This window comes from Poecilia latipinna, unplaced genomic scaffold, assembly GCF_001443285.1.
Source record: "Poecilia latipinna isolate Pla-1442-1.1 unplaced genomic scaffold, P_latipinna-1.0 Scaffold1919, whole genome shotgun sequence".
In the NCBI taxonomy this organism is placed as follows: domain Eukaryota; kingdom Metazoa; phylum Chordata; class Actinopteri; order Cyprinodontiformes; family Poeciliidae; genus Poecilia; species Poecilia latipinna.
Window position 1 is genome coordinate 1,183 of NW_015114535.1, and position 20,426 is coordinate 21,608.

At 37.5% G+C, this 20,426-nt stretch overlaps 1 protein-coding gene across 2 annotated transcripts in view; it reads left to right on the forward strand.

The window, feature by feature from the left end:
- The first annotated feature begins 1,576 nt into the window (after nt 1-1,576).
- LOC106935163 (receptor-type tyrosine-protein phosphatase S-like) overlaps nt 1,577-20,426 on the forward strand; it is a 75,916-nt gene continuing 57,066 nt past the window's right edge. The window contains exons 1-8 of one of the 2 annotated variants that reach the window (XM_015015498.1): nt 1,577-1,883; nt 2,063-2,644; nt 2,817-2,953; nt 3,044-3,188; nt 11,301-11,621; nt 13,174-13,367; nt 14,743-14,769; nt 16,348-16,465. In XM_015015498.1, the coding sequence (XP_014870984.1) occupies nt 1,664-1,883; nt 2,063-2,644; nt 2,817-2,953; nt 3,044-3,188; nt 11,301-11,621; nt 13,174-13,367; nt 14,743-14,769; nt 16,348-16,465 (1,744 nt within the window). In that variant the 5' untranslated portion in view covers nt 1,577-1,663. The remainder of the gene's footprint in view (nt 1,884-2,062; nt 2,645-2,816; nt 2,954-3,043; nt 3,189-11,300; nt 11,622-13,173; nt 13,368-14,742; nt 14,770-16,347; nt 16,466-20,426) is intronic. The other variant, XM_015015499.1, reaches the window with a different exon arrangement.

Genomic DNA, 20,426 nt, shown 5'->3' on the forward strand with positions numbered 1-20,426 from the left:
CATTAGAGTAACTGCAAACTCCTCCATGTCACCTAATGTCAAATGCTTCCTGGGATGCCTCTCTCAATCAGTTTCTTTTTTGCAGAATCATGCTCTTTCACTCTATAGCTCTTGCATACTGTACACACGCACATCCATGCCTATACCAATGCAAAAAGTATATGCATCTATATACCTACAGATACACACACACACAATACACTATACCTGTCACATCCTTCGTCTGAATCTCAGGTTTATTATCCTCCCTCTTCAATCCAGTCCCTTTCCATAACTTTAGAGGTTCTACCTGTCTTCCTCTCGTTGCTGGTATTCATTTCTCTTTCCCTCCATCTCTCCTTTCTATTCTCTGAACTTCTACTCACTGTTGATCCAGTTCTGTTTCTTTACTCCGACACTGTGTAGTAGTTAGCTTCCTACCTACAATGGCTACAGCTCTTTTTTTTCTGTGTACTCCTAGGCACACACCTTGTTCCTTGATACTTATTTTGTGTTACCGGGACTGCGATGTGACAATGTGCCATCATCACATTTTGTCACATTAGCTGAAGAAAAGCAAAGTTTACACAGCAGTAAAACGGGTTACCCCTGTCCCCCCTTTACCCCTCCTCCACCCCTCCCTCCTCTATTTCTTTCTCTGTCACTCCTTACTGCACTGTTCTCTCTCCTTCTACCCTTTCCTCAAAAGTTATTTCTTCTATCTTGTGCTACTTTCCTCTCCAATCGTCTTTTGTCTGGGCATGCTAGCGACCCTTCAGTTATATTCCTCAATGCATTTTATCTCAAGTTTTATATCTACTTTTGTTATCATTTACTCCTTGATTTACCTCGATCTATTTATGCATGCTGTCTGTGAAACTGATAGCTGCATCTATCAATGGAACCGTGTCAGATCTTAATAAGGCTTTGTCCAGTGGATCTACCCTAAACCACAAAAATCTGATTAAAGTTTCTCATCTTTAAGATGATCTGAAAGTAGAGCAAGGTGTTAAGTGCAAATGTGTGCTAGAATTTGGTTAGACCTTACAGAGATGGTCAATAGTTCAGTAACCCTACACTTCCTGTGCTGTGGGAGAAGCCTGCAATGGCCTACTTCCTGTTTGGCATGTGTGTCTGAGAGGACAGGAAGTTCCAGGTTGCCCGGTCGGGCTTATGTGATAGAATTATCACATGGCCTTTACTACTATATTACTCTTCTACTTTGCGATCAGGTAGTGCTTCAGTTGTCCACGTGTCAGTAGTTCAGCCCCCAAAGATGAGAAACTCGTAATAGATTTTTGTGTCTTTAATTGTGCTGTGATGGGTCAAATATTGGTCATTGGAACCTTGTTGCTATGAATCGTTGCTTAATTGTTAATCTATATTGTTGTTGAAGCATTTCTATTAGTTTAGTTCTTTCCCATTATTTGTTATTTTTTTTATGTTTTCAAAAGTCTAGTTTTATTTTATTTTTTGTTTGAGTTCACGTTTATCATGTTGAATCTTTTGTGTTACATGTATACCTGAGAAGGATCAATTTTCATCTGCCTCTCTTGTTACCTCTCCTTTTTCTCTTCTTTTTGACTCCTTGCCCTCTTTTGTCATCCTTTCTCCTTCCTCATGCCTTCTCGCAGTCCGGCGGGTACCTCCTCGCTTCTCCATTCTTCCAGAAAGTAAAGAAATAATGCCAGGTGGCAGTGTGAACATAACTTGCGTGGCAGTGGGATCGCCCATGCCTTATGTCAAGTGGATGCTGAACGCTGAGGACTTGACGCCAGACGACGAGATGCCAGTTGGCAGAAATGTTCTTGAACTGAGCAGTGTCCGTGAGTCAGCCAACTATACCTGCGTGGCCATGAGCAGCCTTGGCATCATTGAAGCCGTGGCACAGATCACTGTAAAATGTAAGAGATGACTATTTGTGAAGGATCTATGACATTCATAGAACATTTCACTTCCAATCTCTTGTGTTAAGTTACAAAAAAAAAAAAACACTATCTCGATCTTTGTTCTTTTTTGTTCAGACTTCTTGAGCAATCACCAATTAATATCTTCTCTCATTTTTTCTGTGTTGTCACAACAGCTCTTCCCAAGCCTCCAGGTACCCCTGTGGTTACTGAAACCACAGCCACTAGTGTGACCATTACGTGGGACTCAGGAAACCCAGATCCAGTGACATACTACATCATACAGTATAGAGCCAGGTCCCCAGACAGCAAGTATGAAACGGTGGATAGCATCACCACTACACGTTACAGCATTGGTGGCCTCTACCCAAACACAGAGTATGAAATACGTGTCTCAGCGGTGAACTCAATTGGACAAGGTCCACCCAGTGAGCCAGTCGAAACTCGGACTGGTGAGCAAGCTCCCGCCAGTCCACCAAGAAACATTAAGGCCCAAATTCTTCCTCAAAACACCATGATGGTGCAGTGGGAGGAACCCGAGGAGCCTAATGGGCAGATCAAGGGATACCGAGTTTATTACACTATGGACGATTCGCAGCCCATGAGCCTCTGGCAGATCCACAATGTCCAGGACAATCTCATCACCACCATTCAGAGCCTAGTTCCTCAAGAAACATACACAATCAAAGTCCTTGCATTCACATCCGTTGGTGATGGACCTTTTTCAGCCCCAATTCAGGTCAAAGTATTACAGGGAGGTAAGGATATGAATAATTGCTAATAATGTAATAGTACCTCTGGAGCTGTTGGAACTAGATTCTCTTAATAAAATGGTTTAGAAGCCAACCTACTGGTCATCATAATTTAACCCTTGCAAATGTTATTGTCTTGACTCTGAATTATTGTAATATCCTCTGCTGTTGTGTCCAGTTCCAGGTCAACCATCCAAATTCCAAGTTGGTGCTGTGTCAGACACCAGCATTGAGCTGACCTGGGAACCTGCATATGAGAAAGAAGGAATTATAAATTATGAACTTCGCTATAAGGAAGGCGATTCAGACACTCAGGTAAGTGTTCACTACCAAAGCTCTAAAAGTTTATTTCAACAATTGTTTTTTTTAGTTCACCATTTTAAATTCTTATATTTTGATTGACAGTTGAAGAAAACATTTGGACCCACAAAATCATATGTTGTGGAAAGTCTCCGTCCCAATACAAAGTACCGCTTCTCCCTGGCGGCCATCTCTAACAAAGGCATTGGGGCGTTCACAAATGAAATTTCTGAGAGGACCTTGCAAGCCAGTATGTAGCCTTTTATTGATATTCTGTCCTGTTTTTGTTTCAGGTTTGCTAACAAAAGAAACTCCTCTTACAAAACTAAACTATGATCTTGTTTTCTTTATGGACCATAGCAAAAACAATTTTCATTTATATTAGTTCTTTTACCTGCTCTTTTGACTGAAGCTTGCAAATTTTTCTCTAATGTCAATGGCCTAGCCTCTGAGTTATGTGTTTAACAATGACTTTATTTGAAGCTTACTGAGGCTACTTATTTGTGGTTTAAAATGTCTACTGGGAACATATCCATATTTTCATACATTTTGCAAATGTATGAAATGTAATTTGACATTTTTCAAAACTCTGTTAGGCTTGTATTATTCTAATAAATGTTTACTTTATGGACTACTGCAGTTGAAGAGACTAAGGGGACATTTTAAATAGCATTTACCTTAAGTGTTGCTTGTATTATTTCATGCATGGTTGAGAAATCCTTGACTCTACCATGGCAGCCATTCAGGTTAGCTTCAACACTTGCTCATACGGTGCACTGCCTTTTTACCCAAAGCTCCGCCTTAAAGTCTGAGTGGAGTCTCCAGGGGAAGTGTCAGAGATTTGGAGCTTCTTAAAGAGACAAAGGCCAATTTTGAGGCTTTAAATTGCAAAGTCAAATTTCTTTTAAATTATGTTTGTTATAGAATTGGTAAAACAGTCAAAGTTAAAAATTACCTAATTGTGCTATAAATTGGCACTATGTGCCTGGAAATATATAATACCCATCTATAGCCCTCTATTAATGAAAATGGCATTGATGACACACTTCTCTGTTCAACAGCCATTTATAATAAAAACAAATAAAGCATTGAGATTGTATTTTTTTTTTGTTTGTTTTTGCTGCTGCTATTTGCATCCATTCTGAATGGATTACATCCTGAATGTAATCCATTCAGAATGGGAAAAGGGAAACTGTTTTTTTCAAGTACAACTATGATTAACATTCCATGCAGTAATTCCCTCCTCTCTTTTTTATGGTACTTCAACCAATTCTTCCACTCTGAAGCCCCATGTTAGTGACTTTTTACACTTGAGTGCATTTAATTCGTCTGATCTTCCTCTTTTCATAGGGTTCTTCAAAACTTCTAAAGTTCCAGGTTGCAATAATCCTCTGTCTCATTGGAAAACTAAAATTTAAAAACTTGGTTTGGTTAAGCACCTGTTCGTCAAAATGCCCCTCTAGTTCACATCCTTGCTTTATTTGCCTTTTTTTTTCTCACTGCTGTGCTTAGGAAGACGTAAATGTATGTGTACTCAGCCATGGAAAACATACGTTGTTGTGGATAGATGATTTCAGTAGTTCCTTTTTTTTAATGTATTTTCTTTCACTTTTGTTGATGTGTTCCTTTCCTTTGTAGACAGCAAGTGCACATCCCACATGACACAAAAAATGCTAGTTCTCCTGAAAAACCACCAAGGCTCTCGTATGAACTGTACACATATTTGAGAGTTAAATCTTGTTGTTGAGAGGGGGCGGGGGGGATTAGAGACAAGTGATGTGACGATGGAGAGCATTACATTTAAAAAGACAATTGTGTCTTCGGCAGATCATAGTCATAGATCTTTAATTATATTTTGAGTGGCAGGTGCTTTCATCAAAATAAAAATTATTGGAGAATAGCTACTTATAGTCAAATAAAGGCGGCAGAAAAGACAAAAAGACAGCATTTTAAACCATGGATGCAAAATGAGGATGCAAATTTAGACAACGTTAACTTGGAAAGTTGATGGAAGATTCCTTTGACCTACATGTGTCAAACTCGAGGCACGGGGACTAATCTGGCCCATCAGAGCTTCTTATGTGGCCCTCTCGGCTCCATAGGGACAGAGAAATAGAGCAATTGATTGCTTACATATTATTTTATTAGTCAAATTAAAGCAGCTTTTATTTTTTATACAATCAAATTACATATGTACCTCGAGTTTTTTTGAAACGGCAAATTCATGCTAAATCAGCAGACCCCTGCACGTTTTTGCGCTAATGCATAATCGTAAGTTTTTCGCACATTAAAAAAAGAATATTAAAGTGATGCTACCTCACACCTGCAGAGGTCAGTATGTTTTACATCTACTACACTGCTTTAATTGATGTCAAATGATAGTTTGTCCTTGATACAACAAGTACCAAAAAGTTACATTTATCATCAAGTGCAAATATTGCAAATATGTCTTTCATTCATACATCCATCCATTTTCTATACACCCTTTTCCCTTAGTGGGGTCAGGAGGGTTGCTGGTGCCTATCTCCAGCTAACGTTCCGGGCGAGAGGCAGGGTACACCCTGGACAGGTCGCCAGTCTGTCGCAGGGCATAGGTCTTTCAAATATTTCTAAATTAGCTCCTGAAAATCACTGATTTCAATTGCAAATAATTACAAAAACATTCAGAAAATCCTGGAGCAGTGTGAACAGATGTTCGATATTATTTAATTTTAAGAAATACCTTATTGACACAGCTATTCATTAATATTTTAACAATATGTTAATGGTTTTTACCAATACATTAGGGCACAACCAGCCCTTTAAGAATATTCATAAACTTGATGTGGCCCAAAATGAAAATGAGTTTAATACTCATGCTCTAACTAATGAATCATCGACACACTATGAACACTTGAATGAGAACAGTTTAATTTCATTTAATAAACAATAGTACAGTAATAAATCTTAATAACTGTTGTTGAAGTAATAAGGTATTTAATTAACTCCGCTGAGGTTTCAACAGTAAACTTGGCACACTATTTTTGTTTATTCACATATGGAAGTTAACATGAAATGCCTTATTGCTAATATTATTTCTACAGTCAAGACTGTCAAATTGTAGTTTAATCAAACATATGCCGGAGAAAATGAATTGTGTATGAATGGTTTCATTGTTTTACTACACTGACAGTATTTTTGTTAAATCAGAGTACCTTCAACAGTGACATAGGAAAGCATTGGTGGTGGGAGCCGACTTCCTATAACACATTTTCTATTTCTACCAGTGCAACTTGTTGGCTGTGCCTCGACATGTGAGCGTGTGGGCTTTGGAACAACCACTTCACAGTTCTTTTTGTTCCTGCACAGAAAGTGCAGTGTTACTGCCAAGAACTCCACTTGCATGTGACACTCACTACTGCCCACTCGGGGTGCTGTTGAGCAGCTGCCGCTGAACTGATGAACTTTGACTCCTCTGCATGAAAAGCCACATATGTCCATCCCCATTTCTGTCTTGGCATTTCTTGAGTACAGTGTGCGTATCCCCATCTGTCGAAGTGTGTGTTTGTGATATTCTTGCCTGTTTTTGCATTTGCAAACTGCAAGCAGAATTGAATATGCCCCTCCTCCTTTTCCTCTTCCTTCGTCACCCTCTTCCAGTCTAGTCCCTCTCTTTGTCACATGTTAACTTGTGGATTGTAACTAAAACTGTTCTTGGAATGCCTTGACATCGTTTTGTTCACTTAAATCCCTCTTCCCTTTTGGTTTGATTGTTATTTATTTATTTATTTATTTATTTATTTATTTATTTATTTATTTATTGGTAAACAGAGTTATATCCATTTATTTAATTTTCTCTATTCACTTGGGTCTTAATTTTGAAATACTATTTATTTGATTTATCTCTCTGTATCTTCTAGCCGCATTTTCATTTCTGTTTGGTTCTTGTATGAACCCAAGTCCACCACAGGTTCGAATAACTGCAACAAAAGCCAATGCAACCATGCATACTTACTTGAATGGGCTTTTGAGCAAACATGATGGGAGATAAGTCCAACATCTTAAGATATAGGACTCTTCATTTTCGTTTTTTTTTTTTTTTTTTTTTTTATTGTCCTGCACTCTTTGCTCTCCCTGAACAGTGGTCCACAGAAATAATAGAAAATGCAGATCTTACCTCTATTTTCAATAGCTTGGTCATAACACTAAAGCTAGCAGCCATGCTTTCTTTTTTTTTTTTTTTTTATCCATTCTATTGACATTATTTTATCCTGGGCCTCAGAGATGTTTAATGACATGTTTTAAGCCATTTTTTCCTGTACATTAAAGATTCATTGTAAAGTTGCTGCAGTCACTTACACCCATTGGTTGTTCAGCACTAAGTCAGGATATTCGAAAACTAAGCTGGGCAAACGCAGTGCTTATTGTTAAAAATTACTTGATCTTTTGGACGCTCAAAGGTAAGTGATTGTGTGGTTTAGAGATTCAGTGTGCCGTGTGGAGCCAGCTAAGATGGGATTGATGGTTTTCCCAGATCCAAGGTATAAAAAACATAGAACAGAACTAACTTATGACCAGAGTTTTTTCCTTCTTTACAGCTGTATTTTTCAGTTCATATTAACAGTTCTCCAAATTGTCTCAAATACACCTCCTTTTAGAGAGAATAAAAGATTACTGTTCTTGAACAATTTGAACAAGTCACTTCTGCTTGATTGTTGGTGCTCAGTAACTCTAGATGGCTGTTAATTTACTTACATTTACCCTGAAAATATTGATACCCACTGAGTACAATCAATGGTACTTGTGCCACAGTTTAAGAAACCTTTGTTGTTGTTTTTTTTGTTTTTTTTTTTCATTTGGTAGTTTCACACTCACACATTAAACATTTTAAACGAAGATTTTTCACCAAAAGCCATCCTTCACATACACACGAAGGTAGCACTGGAACTTATCAAGTTTTACATTTTAATAGCTATGTTGCTTGATTGAAATAATCAGTTGGATATGAAACTTAATGACATCTAATGGAGAGATTGCTGGAATTAATCCCTGAAAACTAAAAACTTCTCACGAACACAAAAACTATTCAGGATTTGCACATAAAGTAGTTGTTCCTTCCCAAACATGATGTATAAGTTCCACTTCCAGACCTCCAGCATCTGGCACACTGAATCACTATGCTACAAAGTTGAAAGACAGACAGACAATATGACATTTCAGATGTGTTTCCTCTATGTTCTATGCAGAAACTGTTTATAAAACATTGAAGGTTATGCTCAGTCCAAATAGCATTACCTGAGGCTTGTAATGGGAGCTTTGACGAGCAAAAAATTCATAATAATCCTGGAATTTGTCTGCACTCTTTAACTACTTCAATGTGGCTGATACCAAATTATTTTCACTTTTCAAAGTTGTATCAGGTTTTTATATAAGCAAGACGTTCTCTCTCACAACGGCTCCCATTCAGAAGCAAGACCTCACTTGGTATGCTACATTTGTCAGTCCAGGTTGAAACCAGTTTATGAGACAGTTCAGACATGGCCAACAAGAGGGTCCACAACCAGAAAGCATGGAGGGTAATTTTTCCAGCTGTTGCCAGTTTTAAAACATGCTGAGAAGACTTGAGATAGACCCTGGAGTGGTTGTTGAGGGGCTGCAGGGCTCCCGAATGGCAGATAAGAATCCCATTTCATAGAGTCAGAATTAATTTCATGCTCTGCGATGAGCTCTGAGCCAAGGCCTTGGATTGTCAGGCTTTGTTACACATTTAGATTATACCTAGACCCTGCCAGTAGCCAGTCAAAAGCCATCTCTAAAATTAAAGTGGCAGATTCTAAATCCTCTGTATTTAACCAAACAAGCAGTTTATTCCCCCCACTTACTGTAATTGCAGAAGGTTTTTAGATGTATTGGAATATCTGTGTGAGCCACACCATGGCCATTTGGCATCGCTGGGATTAATTCCGTAATGATCTACAAGAACGAACATCATGTCATTTGAGGTTTCTGATACAGTCCATATACAAAGATGGCACTTAGACTGTGATAGAAATAGCATTCGCAATTTGTTATTTTAATACTTCACGTTAATATCGAATTGTAACCATTGTAGTATTTTTGCTAAGAATATTCCATATCCTCTAAATTCCTTTCACTTTGAATTTGAAAGTTGTAGTGTAAAAACCTCCCACATCATATTTCAGAGTCAAAGTGAAGGAAGTAATTGCAGACAAGACCAGTTTGTCTTGTCTTGATGACTTCATATGAAAGTTTTGATGCACTTCAAGTGAAACTTTATCCAAAATACTTCTCTTTGTGGTTGCATACTTCTAGTATCCATAATCCTATGACTGGCCCTCCATTGGATATTAAGGATGCGCCCAATCCAGTCTTAAATTGTTATCAAGCATAGAGATGCCTGTGCACTGTGATAACCTCCACCCTGTCAGAATTATAGACCTTTTCTTTGCCACAAAGAATGAGAACGGAGCAATCATTCTTGACGGGGGAGAGTTTGCAAATACAATACGGGCAAAGGAAAGAAGCTGAATGGCTCAAAATCCAGTAAGACCTTAAGTAAATAAGCCCATTGGACACAGAAAAGGGTTTGAGAACTAAGGCTGTGGCCCTGTTTTATTTTTGTGTACTGGAACAGTGTCTATTTTACCAAGTAAAATGTTTTTTGTTTTTGTTTTTTTCTTTATAAAACTTAGTTTTTTCTTTTCAATTTTAAATCTGTATCTTCTAAAGTGACAATATGCTCACAACATTTTTATTAAAGTTTTATAAATTCCTTTATATGAGCTTTTTATGTTGTTGATGACATTGTCTTGTGTCTTGGCACTGTCAAAATGGCTGCAGGCTCCTCTGAGATACTTAGACATAGGGCTATGAAATGGGATTTATTTGAGGAAATTGCCAACAAGGAAGGATGTTTCTGTGCTCGGCCAAGTTCACGAGCGTAGAAAATCTTGATAATGAGTTTTCCCCACTGGCTTTCCCTTCTCTCAGTGTTGTGGACCCTCTGGCCCAACAATGCAGTATTAAACAGCACTGGCTACAGCACAGAGCCAACTCTCTCCCTCCTGCTCTTCCCAAACTGGGTCCAAATCAACTATCAGTGGATACAAATAGCTGTTTGCCATGACTGTAACAAGATTTGATCATAAAATTGATCATATTCTCAGGATGGGAAAGTGTTGCTTCTCCCTGACTCTAGAGTAAGCACACTCTGGAGTCAGGTGCTGTTGGTAAGAAAGTCTTGAAAGTTTTTTTTTATTTTATTTTTGGGAGTCAGGTACGTATGATGCAGACAATGCTTGCGATTTACTTTTGTTTGTCTGTTCATGGTATACTGTTTTGTTTGTTGTTTTTTATGAGCATCTGGTTTTATTTTCCTTTGTTGATGTTTACTCACACCTTGTATTTTTAGAAAGTATTTGTTGTGAATCTTTTGAATCACTTTGGTTCCAACTAATTTCACATTACCCTCCTTGAATTCATAACTTATTTCTTTATTGTCCTTTATTTTTGGATGAAAACATATTTATTTATTCATTTGCTTCTTTTTATTTAAACTTTTGTGTGATATGTCCTTGTCTCTAATCATATTTAATTTAGTTTGTATTACTTTGCTGTCAGAAAATGTAATAATGAACTAGATTTGCTACATCAAGGTGGAGGGAATTGCACAAAGAATAAAATGCAAAGGCTAAAATATATATTATTTGGACAGGAAAAACAAAAATGTTAAGAATTTTAAAAGAGGGCTTTTTTTTAATTTAACATGTTCTCCAAAAGCACTTCAGACACAAAGGTTTATCATGGAATTCTGTGTGATAAATTGGAATGATTCAAACTTTCATTTTAAACTACGTAATTTGTTGTCTAGCAATCACAAAAATAAAGTGAACTTCTGAGTTCTTGTTTAAAATGGTGCTAGTCATTCTAAAGACTCCTAAATTATAAAATTTATCATGACTTTTTAGCTAGTAGACTTTTTAGATTTGGAAAAAGTACCAAACAATTGACCTATATTTCATAAAATAATGTTCACAGACATATCTTATTTTCACCAAAACCAGCAAGCACAGCTGTCTTGATTCATTATTATGTTTCTGTATGGTGGTGTGCATTTTCACCTTTTAATTTGGCATCTGCTTGGTACCCGTTTTTATTTTCATATATTTGTGTTTTGTGTTGATCAGTTTCATTTTGATTATTCCTGTTGTTTTTTATTTGAGTTTAAAATTTTCCTTTTTTCATTTTCTTTATCTCTACCATCTTTTTATTTTTTCGTTTTTCACCCTTCTTCCTTCCCCCATCCTCCTCGTCCTCTACCGCCCCCTACCTCCCTTCCTTGCTGTCCTTTCCACCTCACCAGAACCCTCAGCTCCCCCTCAAGAAATTAAGTGCAGCACTACCAGCTCCACCAGCCTTTTGGTAAGTTGGCGCCCCCCACCTCTGAAGAGTCAGAACGGTGATCTGACGGGGTATAGGGTGCGCTACCAAGTGGTGGGCCCTTCAGAAGGGGCCAGCGACGATACAGACCCCATGGAGGAGCCGCCAGTGCCTCCAACCGAAGAGCGGGTGTTGCTGCAGAGACTGGAGAAGTGGACCCAGTACCGAATCACATTGTCCGCCTCAACTGAGATTGGGCCTGGCCCCGAGAGTGAGCCCCTAATCTGTCGGACAGATGAAGATGGTACGTGAGTCTCTTATGTGGAGACTTGGCCTTATTAAGAGACAGAACTCTTCTCTGTTAGCTTGAAATGAGGTTAAACTGCTTTGGCCTCTAACTTGAAGTCACAAGAGTAGTGGTTGAATACACTACTATGATCCATCTGTACTCAGGAATCTGAATTTCCAAATCAGGGAAAGTCTTACAGTAAGGCTTAACATTTTTTGCTTAAGAATTTTTAAATTGAAATTCTTAAAGTGGTTCCTCATCAACCTAAACCTCAAAATCCAGTTTGAGTGTTGTGTAGAAAAATTTAAAAAAATAAAATAAAGACAGTAAATGTTGAATGAATATCCTGCGTCTTTGCAACTCTGGGATTTCTTATCCAATGCACACTCCTAGACCCTCTCTTGACAATAATTTATGAATAACTATGGTTATACACACACAGAGAGACACAGACACACATCTACCAAATGTCCACCTCCCAGACATGGAAAAAACTCGTCCTGAGGATTTTTTTTTTCCTAGTCTGCCTAATCTGTATGTTTAGTAAGTACACAACCAAGGATCTTGAACATGCCACTCAGGCTGCTGAAACAAACTGTTTTTGGTGTGTTAATCCATCCGTTTAACTGGAAAAACAAACCCGTTTCACTGTCTCCGGAAAGAAAGGGCAGCTACTGTGCACCTGAATTGATTTTTTTATTCTGTTCACTTCCTATCATTTGATACACTTTTATTATTTCCCTGCTCCCTGAAGACCTACCTTTTGCAATCTGACACCACAACGTGGTCATATGGAATGAAAACAAGCATTTAAAGAAGCTAAAAATAAGTTTCTCTGGCGAAAGAAGAAAAATCCTGACATGATAGGATTTTATTGATCCATCGATCTTACCACAGCACCTGTGACATAGATTCACTTAAATTAGCTTCTACTCTACATAAGCCATTTTATATCTAACATGTTGAAATGTTCTGCATTTGTCTGGCATTCGTGTTTTTAAATACCACTGTTATACTGGCAGTTATTAAATGGCAAATCAAAACTATTTTTGGTGCTGCTATAATAATGACATTTAACAAGTGTCAGTTAAAAAATGAGAACTCTGGTTATGAAGGAACCAAAATAGAGGGCAGAGTTGGGTTGTGATTTAGGGAATGAAGAAGGACACAAGTGTTTGTGGAGTCGCAAGTGGAAGCCGCTTAAGAGGAGGGGTTTTACGCATGGCACATTCATCTCAGAAAATGATATTCTCTGCCACCTCAAGCGGCCTGGATTCAAGGCTGCCAAAAAGGTCGGTCATTATGAATAAGTGTCAAGGCTTCCCACCATAAAGAGACTTATTGAAAGGGTGGAGGTGACGGGAGAGAGTAGTGAAGGTATATTTGGGGTGTAGACCATGTTTTGGTGTCATTTGTTGGATCTATATTGTTTTGAAATGTGTCTGTAATATTAGTATTAGTATTTTGAATTTATTGGGGTTTTTTATAGTTGTGCAAAAAGTTTGTCAAAGAAAATATTGCATGTTCATATTCAGATTTTTGTGTTTAAACTGCTTCTTATTTCTAGTTCCTGGAGCAGCACCGAGGAGGGTTGAGTTGGAGGTTCTCAACTCCACAGCACTGAAAGTGATGTGGCGTTCAGTGACACCTGGAAAGCAAAATGGTCAAATCCGTGGCTACCAAGTTCACTATGTACGTGTTGAAAATGGCGAGTCACGGGGCCTGCCCCTCATCAAGGATGTCATGCTTGCTGATGCCCAGGTATGACCAATAATACATTGTTTTCTCTTTAAAATGTAAATTCCCATAACGTACATGTACAATTGGAGATAAAATTGGAAATCAGCTGAGAGAAACTGGTCAAATTTTAGCTGGACTGGACTGAATGGATTAATTCATTAATATGCATTGTATATTTACTAATGCATCTTTACCACCAAAACGTGAACACCCAGTACTACTTTGTCATTTGTTTTACATTTATTTGATATCGGTACCATATTGTTTTACAATAAATTGTCTCACACACTCCTGGCATTAGATTCTTTCCTCTGGCTTTAAGTGATTAATTATAACCATCAGAAGGTAGGCTAGAAAGGCATTTTTAAATTAAATGTGAAAGAAATCAGAATTGGATAAAATACTTGATAAAAATTCTATGCAGAAATTAGAAATCACCCAACAGACTGTGATCAGTGCATCTTTTCTTATAAGCAGTTTTGGCTTTATAAATGTCACTGGAGTGTGTGGAGCAATATTGGGGATGTTTACCTCTTGGATTACATTTCATGTTGCTGTAATATATTATTTTTCGCCTTAACCCGCAACAAGAGCAGTAATCAAATCTTCACTTATCTTTTCCTACTTTTTCTATTCTATTGGGAATAAATGCACTACTTCTATAAGGAATAGAAGTAAATGCTCTGCTGCAGCAATAGTGCAAATGAAAAAAATGTGCATGTACTTGCTTCAAGAAACCAAAGAAAATTTTGATTTTTTTTTTTTTTTTAAATTGAATCGACAAACAAACATTTATTCCTTTTGCAAATCCTTTGACGCAGTTGTATTGGAATCCTAGTAAATCGTGCCTCCTGTGCCCAGTTGTAATCATCTCTGGACACTCCATCCTGAAAGTCATAACATGATGGGAAAAATATTGTATGCAGCTCCACTTAGGTACTGAATCAATTTGAACTATTGATCAAACTTTATTAAAAAAACGGACAGCTCAATCCAAATAACACCAGCATCACATTGATTTCCTGAGCTCCGGTAACCTAAATTACATGGTCTGAAACTACACATATGCTAAATCAAAAATGAGAGGATTTCTGTCTAAGGAATACAAAAACCATTTTTATGTTTCTATTTCATTCAGTTAACTGTAACATACTCTCAGACCTGTACCACTTGGCTTGTTTCGGTTGTCTCCTTTGAGCTTCAAGCACTGCTTCTTTCTTCTGACCTCCTAAAACTAGTGACCTATTTCTGCTGCCTGCCCATCCTAAACCTCTAAAGCCTCAATCTCTCACAATCCTATTTCCCCCACTTTAGTTTTCCTCTCTCCTTCCAAAAAAAAAAAATGCTCTTTTTCTCTCTCTCCTGCGCACTCTTCACTTTGGCGGGGGGGGGTTAGTGGGAAACGGACGATACGGCTGAATATGTAAGTACAAAGTTTTGCCTGAGTGCTTTGTGTTCATGAAACAGTGGCTATTGCATCAACCCCAGTTGAGGTCCACAATATGCACAAGCCCAACCCTCTTATCTTATTTTTCTATCTGGAAACAATGAGCGGCTTACAAGTTTCACTTTAGCTGCCCAATCAGAGCTCCTCCACATTATCCTCATATGTCTCTTACAAAAAACAGACGAACTTCCCTTAAGAGTTACCCATCACTAAACGCTGGCTGATGCAATATCTACTAGAAAATCTCCTCAGAATGCTAATGCTGCTTGTATCTTGCTGTGTGCAACAACAGTATTTATTTATTTATTTATTTATTTATTTGTGCGTGTGTGTATTTAATTTGTTTGAATTTGTACTTTGTGATGTGGTGACTTTGTGTTGCTTTGTATTATTGTGTCACTTTAAGATTCATAAAAATGGTGATCAGTCTACTAAATGCCTGTTCTTGGTTCCGACTCCAGATTCTTGTCATGCAGTGTATTAAAGAGTTGTTATTCCTTGAACCCTTAAATGTTTGTCACATTACAAATACAAGCAGCCTAGAAGCCCATTATATTTGTTGAGGTCTTGTAGAGAAACGCATTTCAGGTGAGACTCTTTGTCCGCAGGACAATTATTAGTGGTAGATTTAACACATCCGGTCCTAAAGAAAGACTAGTAAAAAGAAAGTCATTCTTACATAACCATGTGGATTATTATTTTTTTTTATCAAACATTTAGCTTTTTACGTTTAGCATTTAACATTTAGCTTGTTAGTTAAAAACGCGGTAGTTGGACGCATTTTGCTGTGGGTTATTGCCTTTCTTTAGGAAAGCTCATTATAGTTAATTTGAAAATGGATGAAGAGAACTTTTGATTTTCACTTTAAAATCTCAGCAAATTACACTGAAACATAACAAAATGTGGAAGATTACTTTTACTTTTGGAAAACGCCGTAGGCCTACTACAAATGGATTGCCACATCCAATAAATTTCACCCGAATTAAACAAAAGGTACCTTTAGTACAGAAAAATACTATAATGTGTAAAAAGTGCTTATAGCTTATTTACCATTATTGACTTACCCCATCCTCCCTGCCAACCAGCCTGTTAAAAACTTCATTCTGCATTCGTTGAAAACCTTCCCCCTTGAAAGATTCATTAGAATTGATCGGAAGCTTCTCTTTGAAGAAGACTCAAGGAACCGTAATGGCATAGGTAAAAACTGCCAGGGAAAGGCCAGGATGTATTCAGTGGGCATTTATCAAAGTTAAGTTGTTGATCGGGAAATTGCTGAAGAAATAGAAGAGAGAGCTACTTTGCATTTACATACATAATGTCCCTTCTCCACCTCTGTGGCTCTGAGGGTTTGCGTAATGGTTTCCCATTACACAGAGCGAACCGTTGCGTATAATGCATGCATCCTCGTGAAAATTAATAAAGAGAACCAGGAGATGCTTGGATTAAGATTCAGCACAAGGTGCTTTGAGCTCTACAAAGTGGGGTCAGATCATAAAAAATTCAGAAGAGGTTCTGACATTTTCCTTTTCCCTGTCTATCCCGTGTTCCCCTTAGGAAATGGTCATCGGAGGACTCAAGCCAGACACCACTTACTCCGTCACGGTAGCAGCATACACCACCAAGGGGGATGGAGCACGGAGTAAACCCAAAGTGGTGGTGACCAAAGGGGCAGGTCAGTACAGAAATAAAATAAATTCAGCCTGTGACTAAAGGCTGTTGTCAGAAAGAGGATTTTGATCAGTTTAAGATATCTCTTACTTTAGTTGTTTTTGTTTTCTTTAATCAAAGCTCATAAAAATTCAGATTTAGAGACAATACCAGAAACATTTTTTTAACTATTTGGAGCACTGGGAAAAAAAAAACAAAACAAAAAAAAAAACAGACACACATTATATTAATAGGTTGTGACATTTGAGGGACTTGATTATGTGTCTTTATCAAGTATATGTCATTTTATGAGCTTTAGCTTTAATTTTATAAAGGTCTGGCTTTAGAAATACATGTGTCTGAATCAGTAGTCCTTTCAACAGATGTGTTTCAACAGCTGTGTTTCATCAGACGCTCACTTGTATCAGTATTTTTATAATTTCAGTCAAGCTTAGAAGACCGTCCGCAATTTTTTAGGAGATCAAGGGCATCGTTTAAGTTACTTTGAGATTTCTTCAGACAGATTATGACAGCATGAAAACCCCACTTGGGTCTTTGGTTTCTGCCGTATGAATAAAACATTCAAGGCAAATGATTTAGCTCTACAAAACCTTGTATTCTTAATTTGTCCCCTTGTAATCACTGGTGTGCACAGTTTGTATAAACCACATGTGCTCATTCAGCTAGCATAAACGTAATCTAAATTGTGAAGCTGTCTTTTAAGCTTGTTTAAGAATGAGGTGTTGCAGAAGATACAACCTTATATTGGTGCAACTTAGTACATGCCTACATGCCACACATGTAGGCATATGGATGTCGAAACAACAGCATATGCACACGGCCCTCATCCCGGCCTATCTGTATGACATTTGACCACTAAATAGATAGATACCTCTCCTAAAAGCTGGATAAAGGATCTTGCTCAATCCTAATTTTTCCATGGTCATCTGGTCCTTTCTCTAAGAAAAAATTTACTCTTTTTTTCATAATTATTATTGATATTTAAAGAATTTTTTTTTCTATAAGAAAAGATAAAGGTGAAGAAGTAGGGAATGTGAGGAACATTTTTTTTTTCTTTTGGAAAAATAAAACAGGTTTTGGCCTATCATGTTTTAAGAGATGTTACCTAGTAAATATCAGTGGTCCCTCTTGAGGACATTGTAAAGTATTTACAGTAATTATGTTAAATATTTTTTTTTCCTTTTTCAAGCAATAACAAAAATAAATGTATTCACACTTATAGGGATTTTAGTGCTGTATCAAGATAAAATATAACAATATCAAGAAATATCCTGATTAGACATAACATTAGAGTTTGCAAGATCTCAGTCCAACTTGGAGGATGTGCTTCATGATCCGGTTCTTATGCTCATAGGCTCGTTGACGGTGCTTTTATTGGCAGGAAGTGGTTATTCCGATCACCTGTCATAATGTTGGGCTTGATCAGTGGATGAGACAATTATGTAGTTCAAATTAACCTCTGGGAATTAAATTCCTAGCTGTAAAATTTTAACCAGAAAAATGAATTTCAAATAACACATCCAACACTTCACACACTAAATGTAGGAGGTAGTTTATTACCTATTGTACAGCTGTGTAATTTTGAATTACACAAGCGTCTGTACAAGTTATGAAATAGCTGTTCAGTTTTTTTTTTTTTTTTTTTTTAAAAAAAAAAAAAAAAAAAAAAAAACATAAACCCATGCATTTATGGAACACAAATGCCTCTAGGAGTGATGATGTCAAAGCCATTTCCTTTCTTTTGGAGACATAAAGGCCTGAAAGGCTACATCGAGACAGAACATCATGAAAAAGAGCAGGTTTTTGTGTTACTAAAAAGTCGATTCACATCAGGGGCCATGTCTTTTCATCCTCCAGAACTCTCAACAATAGTTTTGTATACGTGAACAAATCTTAATAAAAATCTATGTATGAGATTTTTTATTTTGAAATAATATAGCCTATATATATATGTGTGTGTGTGTGTGTGTGAAGTCTAAGTTCTGTTTGAAAAAACCTGACCAGGGCCAATGGAAGAAAGGTTCCTGTTGCTGCCAAAGACACTGTTTATCATCAAACTCCACATGCAAAGTCCTGGTTAATTAATTAGATTATCTGTTTCAGTAACCAGCCTGCATTCTGCTGAATGTTGTTCCGAGCTATCACCATTACCTTGAGCTCAATGGGTGACAAATTGGTGTTTTTCTCTGTGTTCTACTCATAGAACCATTTAGCAATTCTGCAAATGTAACTGTTGCTAACCTTGGTGTACCTTAAAACCAGTAATCAGCCTACAACTATGCCATAGGCTTTGCTATGTTTAAAAAGTGACACACACAAATACAAAACACTTGTTTGCCCACTGAACACAGCATTGCCATGCTGGGGAAGAGTTTGGATTGTGTCAAGTGAAGAAATGAGTTGTTCGTGGGGAGAGAGGTTATTTAAGATACTGGCGCTTGTGAGTGTGAAGAGATATTTTGTAGTCCAGGAAGCCCGTGAACGATTGTAGAAGTGTTATGTTTTCAAAAAGCAGCAATCTCATCTGGATCATAGAGAGTTCTGAATGTACTGCAGTCTCTCGATGTTTTTGCAGTGTACTTCTTTTTTTGAGAAGTACACTACACTTATGCTGGGAGGAAACAAATGTATAGACCAGTTTTACTACATGAGAGACAGCAAAGAATAAAAGTCAGGATTAGTTTTGAGACAAAACATCTTAACCTCTTCAATCCCAATTTTTGTTCTGCAAAATAAGTGCATACATTTCAATCCTTTGACCTCCCCAACACATGATATTTATGGATTATTAGATTTTATGTTGGTTATGTTAGTGAAAATGTACGTTTTATATGGGAAACTGTTTTTTATACAAATCTGGTCTATTTATACATATAAAAAATAAGAAAAAAACATGACATGCATAACCTATTATAACAAAGAATGGTTACAAGAGTGTTCAGAAACATGTTAGATGCATAAACATTCAATGCCACATGGTTGTATTGAATGGGGGCCTTTATTTGAGCGTCTTTTTTTCTACAGTGATGTAGAAGACATCTGATAGTTTAAGCTGTGTAGGAACAGCAAGTGTGATATCACAGTGAATTCAAGGGTAATTGGTATATTTTTCAGATATTATCCGAGGTGTCCTTGATTTAATTAGAAATTAAAGTAATTTTTCACAATTAAATGTCAATTACTGTTGCAACTTTTAAGAACTTGTACATTTTTGCCTAGGGTCACACTAGGTTTTGTAAGAGCTACATCTACAAGTACTGGATTCTGTACCATCACCTTCTACTGACTTTATGCAGGCTCTTTTATTCTCTGTGGCACAAAATTGGGTAATCTGGATACCGAGCTGAAAAGCTTAACATGTTTTGGCCAGACACCCGACTCTATTCTGGTCTCTAAAGCTTGGAAGTAGTTTATCATTGTAGAACTGGTGGTGCTTTGGAAGGAAAGGGTGGAAGAACTACATGTGGGAAAAGGGAAGATATAAGAATCTGATTCATATCTACTTCTGAGAAATGCATACTTATGCCACTGGATGCAGGTTGCAACAGGCTTGCAGGCTGTTGCCATAGCAAGGCCTGTAAAATACTGGTTGAAAGGTGGTGCTTTTAAGAATCCATAAAATGCTGCTACAACTCAGTTGAGTTACTTGGAAGAGTCTGTCTGTCTGTCAAGTGCATGAAAGGTAGACATAAGAGAGGAGGTGATGAAGAGAAAACATTGTTGCCCCTTTCTCAATTGGTGAGTGAGCATCAGCAGAAAGCTGTTAATTCTGCGGTTTGATGAGAAACGTGCCAGGAGTTCCACATGGAGGGATTGAACCAGGGTATGTTATGAAATGGACAAAGACAGAGAGACGGGGAGGATGTTTGGATATACAAGAATGTGGTGGAGGGTAGCTTAGGGGAAGAAGTGATGAAATGCGGCAAGAAAAGGGTAAAGAAGAAAAGGACAATCAAGGTGTCCAG